General features: G+C 43.6%; 1 protein-coding gene across 3 annotated transcripts in view; it reads right to left on the bottom strand.

The window, feature by feature from the left end:
- CXADR (coxsackie virus and adenovirus receptor) overlaps nt 1–5,897 on the bottom strand; it is a 66,465-nt gene that overhangs the window by 33,967 nt on the left and 26,601 nt on the right. For all 3 annotated transcript variants that reach the window (XM_010852954.1, XM_010852953.1, XM_010852955.1), the window contains exon 3: nt 1,279–1,483. In XM_010852954.1, the coding sequence (XP_010851256.1) occupies nt 1,279–1,483 (205 nt within the window). The remainder of the gene's footprint in view (nt 1–1,278; nt 1,484–5,897) is intronic.

The following is a 5,897-nucleotide window of genomic DNA, read 5'->3' as shown; positions in this document are numbered from 1 at the left end:
CAGGAGGAGAAGGGGACGACAGAGGATGAGATGGTTGGATGGCATCACTGACTCAATGGACATGAGTTTGGGTGGACTCCGGGAGTTGGTGATGGACAGGGAGGCCTGGTGTGCTGCGGTTCATGGCATCACAGAGTCGGACACGACTGAGTGACTGGACTGAACTGAACCGACCTGCTCTAAGTAAGTCTGGAATCCGACACACTTAACCCCTGCTCAGTTCTCTAAATTAAAAGGAACAAAAGGTAGAAGTTGATGTGAGGGAGACTTGTGCAGATGAGTTATTTCCAGGGATATGGAAGGCAATTTCGGCAGTTAGCATTTCCTACGTAAAGTGGGTCCCCAAGTATCCCCCAAACCTGACACTTTAGGTCACACGGGAATTTACTGTCATATAATAGTGCCAGACTGTTGAGATTCTCTACATGGCAATGCATTGTACTTTTGGGCAAAGCTACCACAGCAAGATTTGAGAAGTATATTTCTGAGCAGTACCTTTCAGAGTTTCTCAGTTTGCAGGGCTTAAGGGTGCTTGTGCATGACCACAAAATCTAGAGAAGGATAATAAACTTTTCAGTCTATGATGTTCACAAAGCAGCTTATACTTATTCTTCTTCTTAACTGTCCTGGAGAGCTACATCCTAGTGGCCATCTGTCTAACCTCCTTACTTTTAAGGATGAAAAAAAAAAGCATCCCATGATGCTCAGGGAGGTTAAAGGACTGTCCGGGGTCTAATGGCCTTACCCCAATTCAATATTCCAGCTACCATATTCCATCTCCTCTACTCTAAATACTCCAATTATTCATCATAGAAATCTCATTTATTCCTTGGGATATGCAGTTTGATAAAGCTTAAAGCACACGTCACAATTTTGAGCTGAATGAGACTGCATAGAGATTTAATGATTATCATTTTTATGCTTCAAATATGTAGGCTGAGGCCCAGGCAATGAAGAGGTTCTATTTAATTCCCAGGGCAAACCTGAGAACAAGGCAAAAAGTCTGGATCCCCTACCCCTGCCTTACAGTTCATCTCCCATATCACAGAACTCCTTCATTTACTTTCAAATGCTTTCATGAACTTCACGAAGAAGCTGTTCACTTATTTTTTGTATATAAGAAAAAAAAATTGCCAGCTTTATGCTATTTGAGGACAGTATGTCAAATATTTAAACGTACTACCCTAGAATTCTAAGTTCTGTCTCACGTAAATGCTGCTACTACAGTACTGTGATCCCTTACCCTGTTAATAAGTAACACTGATACAAATAACTTACCAAGAACTGTCAGCTGAATCTTCTTATTTCCAACACCAGGAGCTTTTTTCACTTTGCACTGATATGTGCCAATATCTGACAGCTGTAAATTTGTCACATTTATTGAAGCATCACCAGATTTGAGATCATTACTTGTAAAATGTACTCGTCCTTTCAGGTCTTGATAGTAGTCATCATAAATTTTGTCTCCGGAATATAAAATAATCTGAAAGAAAGACAAAATAAGACAATGAGAAAACAAGCAAGCAAGTCAACTCCCTGTCTTGTTAAAGGAGTTCTAGATACAACACAGTACTGTAGGGATCCAAAAAAAAAAACAAGAACACAATATCCTGAGGAATCTACAATTATTCAAACCACAGGTTAAGAAAACGGAAGGAGAATGTGAGGGCTGTTTGCGACATCTGTCAGCCCACTGATAGGCAGGGCTGATTCAGCTGATCTGGCTGGCTAGATCAGCCCCTCCCTCCCTCACCACTCCAGGAGCGCCCCTCCTGAAGCTGCACATTCGGTGGGAGATGAAGACCATCCCCGATAGAGGAGGATCGGTCTTCAGTCAAGGGTATAAAGAGTACCTGTGCTCCCCTACTAGAATCTCCAAACGAGCTCTCAAGAAAACGGAAAGAGGCCAATACGATCCTTAAGTATGGTCACTCGTGGTCATTACAGATAGGGAAACCAAGACCCGACATGATTAAATAATACAGCCCTCTATGCAAGCCATTCGGTGAGACCCACAAGTGCGTGGATTTGTGAATTCTTATACACTGTTTTTCAGCTGCCTCAGAGAAAGAAGTATGCCAATCAACTGTATAAAATCAGGTTATCAACCACCATCCCTACTCCCCAAAGAGGGCTTATGATCATTTACCTGTGGAACTTCAGAACAGTAACAACGACAAAGACATTTTTTTATCTTAATATACTAAGCTGGGGGCACTTGAAGGTTCCAGGCTATAACATATAAAATCATAAACCTGTTAAGATGTGTCTGCCCAGCCTGGTTAACAGGACCTTCCAATTAATCTTCAGTGACTAAAAGCAAAGACCCTTCCTAACCTCACTGAGTTTTCTGAACCACTGCTGTAGGCTTTGATTCATTTTTAACTATCACTAAAATTAATTTATTGACTATGCCAAAGCCTTTGACTGCGTAGATCACAATAAACTGTGGAAAATTCTGAAAGAGATGGGAATACCAGACCACCTGACCTGCCTCTTGAGAAACCTATATGCAGGTCAGGAAGCAACAGTTAGAGCTGGACATGGAACAACAGACTGGTTCCAAATAGGAAAAGGAGTATGTCAAGGCTGTATATTGTCACCCTGCTTATTTAACTTATTTGCAGAGTACATCATGAGAAATGCTGGGCTGGAAGAAGCACAAGCTGGAATCAAGATTGCCAGGAGAAATATCAATAACCTCAGATATCCAGATGATACCACCCTTATGGCAGAAAGTGAAGAGGAACTAAAAGCCTCTTGATGAAAGTGAAAGAGTAGAGTGAAAAAGTTGGCTTAAAGCTCAACATTCAGAAAACAAAGATCATAGCATCTGATCCCATCACTTCATGGGAAATAGATGGGGAAACAGTGGAAACAGTGTCAGACTTTATTTTGGGGGGCTCCAAAATCACTGCAGATGGTGACTGCAGCCATGAAATTAAAAGACGCTTACTCCTTGGAAGAAAAGTTATGACCAACCTAGACAGCATATTCAAAAGCAGAGACATTACTTTGCCAACAAAAGTCCATCTAGTCAAGGCTATGGTTTTTCCAGTAGTCACGTATGGATGTGAGAGTTGGACTGTGAAGAAAGCTGAGCGCCGAAGAACTGATACTTTTGAACTGTGGTGTTGGAGAAGACCCTTGAGAGTCCCTTGGACAGCAAGGAGATCCACCCAGTCCATTGTAAAGATCAGTCCTGGGTGTTCATTGGAAGGACTGATGCTGAAGCTGAAACTCCATACTTTGGCCACCTGATACGAAGAGCTGACTGATTGAAAAGACCCTGATGCTGTGAAAGATTGAGGGCAGGAGGAGAAGGGGACGACAGAGGATGAGATGGTTGGATGGCATCACTGACTCAATGGACATGAGTTTGAGTGAACTCTGGGAGTTGGTGATGGACAGGGAGGCCTGGCGTGCTGCGATTCATGGGGTCGCAAAGAGTCGGACACAACTGAGTGACTGAACTGAAAATTAATTTAAATACTTCCTACGTTTTATTCACTCATGAAGTCCTTCATTCTGGCCATCTGAGACCCAAGGGCCAAAGAGCAATAGTACCAAACTTAAATAATAATCAGAAAACTATAGCATACATCCTGCAGACCATTTAGCTCGTATGTTCAGTAAGATCAAAACTGGCATTATGTGTAGGAATTTCTCCAGAGCACAGACTTGGGTTTTCTTTCATGACCTCCTCTACCATGTTGACCCTGCTCCTAATTCACTGAAGATCTTCTGGATACATATTAAGAGTCAGCACTGAGGAAGCACCCAATATCAGCTTGCTAAGTAAATAAAAGCGGTTGAAGGGTCCACAGCTGACTTGCTCCGTAAACACAAGCCATCACTTTATTTGCTCCATCTCTGCCCACATCCAACTGTCAACAGCTTCAACAGCAGTACTGAGAACTCCTTAAGTGTATCTTACTCTGTATTAACCAGTGGACTCTCCTGTTGTGAAAAGCCAGGAAGTGCAACCCATGATACTTTGAACCCCTCATTTTCACACACACACATGCCTTTCTAGGAGGCCCTAGTCATCAGTCCTTAAGTTGTGTCCGACTCTTTGCAAACCCATGAACCATAGACTGCCAGCATCCTCTGTCCGTGGGATTTCTCAGTCAAGAATACTGGAGCGGATTGCCATTTCCTTCCCCAGGGGATCTTCCTGAACCTGGGATCGAACTGGAGTCTCCTGCATTGGCAGGCGGATTCTTTACCACTGAGCCATCTGGAAGCCCAGGCTTTCAAAGAGGGCCTGACAAATGTGTCTTCACAGTCAGTCATTTTTGTAAACTAACTTGGTCATGTTCTCATGAAAAAAATTTTAGGAACAGTAGCTAAGAAATGGGGAAGTAACATGTACCAGGCAACTTTGATTCCTCTTTACAGCCCAATGGGGATGGAGGCACGATCCATATTTAACCTTTTAACCCTGCGGAAGGCAGTGGCTGTCACAGACAAACTCTCTCAATCACACGGCTGCGATGCAAACCAGATCCATCCAGTCTGGCATTGCAGGCTGCCTGCATGAACATTTCTGTATGACTTGTAGACTCAGAAAACACTAAAGCATACAGTATTTTCAGAAAATTCTTATCACAACCCTGAAAAGCAGGTGTACCTGTTCTTAGTTTACATATGAGGAAACAGAGGCTTATGAAATATGGGAGGCAGTACATGATACTGCAAAAGATAATCCAGACGGGATCAGGGCGGGGGGTGGGAGGAGTAGTCAGGAGAGATCTGGGCTCAAAACCCTCGCTGTGTCTGTTGCCAGCTATGTGACCCTGGGCATGCTCCTTCAAATTCCTGGGCCTCCTTTTCCTCCTCCTCGAATGTATAATGATCTTCATTCTGGGGTGTTGTTTTAAAACTTAAGTAGGTATATATAATTAAAGTATATAAAACCCTGTCCAGGGTTTATAAAGCATATAAAGCCCAGCACACGGTAAGTGCGTGAGTACATCATAACTGCTGATTAAAGAGATCACACAGGCAATGAGGAAGGAAATTTCTCCAGCCCAGGCCCCCATCACACTGCCTGCTAGCTTAAAAGAAGGATTTAGCGAGCGTTATAATACAGCTGTAATTCTGTGCGCACATCCTCCTATGCATCAATCTCTCCCTAACCCTTCTTTCTTTTGGACTTATTTACTGTGCTTTAGGTTACAGGCTGGTGTCTTAACCAGAAATGGACACTTCAGCCCAGCACCCACAATCACATCTGTCTCTCAGGTCCTGTGGACAGTGAGGCTGGGCCTCCCACTTAGCACAGAAGTCCTTGGATTCTCCTTCCCTGAATGGAAACATGAGGCTGCAGGACACACTGGCCTTTTTGGTCTCGAGAGGCGCCGTGTCACAGGGCTTCACCCCTGAGCCTTAAGCCAGGATCTGTGCTCTCCATTCTCACATCTTAACCATGGAACCAGAGTCCTAGATTCTAAAGGAGGTGGGCACTTCACTGGCAAAGGAATGAGGGGCGTGCAGGCGCTCAGGCAGAAGCCTGAGTTCAGGGTGTCGGCACTGTCATGGAAAGAGGGGAGGAATGAAAAGCAAGATGGGAGGGGGACAGGGTATCTGGGCTGAGTAGACAGGAGGAGTCAGGCTCAATTTCTTTTCCTTCAGGGAGAGAAGGAAGTTCTCATACCAGAATCATGGTAGAGATATATCCTTGGAGGGAGTGGCCCCAGCCATTTACAACTCAGGAAAGCACCTTAATTTTTTCCTTCACAAAAACATCATGGGCACACTACTTGTATTTGCCAAAAACAGTTAATTACCTAACTGCACTGATTCAGCCACAGACTGCCTGGATAACCCCCTTTTTGAATATGGACAACATGTAAAAATTTCTCTTCCAAATATATATATATATATATATATAG

The sequence above is a fragment of the Bison bison genome, unplaced genomic scaffold (genome assembly GCF_000754665.1).
Source record: "Bison bison bison isolate TAMUID 2011002044 unplaced genomic scaffold, Bison_UMD1.0 scf7180017864318, whole genome shotgun sequence".
NCBI lineage: Eukaryota > Metazoa > Chordata > Mammalia > Artiodactyla > Bovidae > Bison > Bison bison.
The sequence above is the reverse complement of the archived record's forward strand: the minus strand, read 5'-3'. Positions and strand labels throughout refer to the sequence as shown.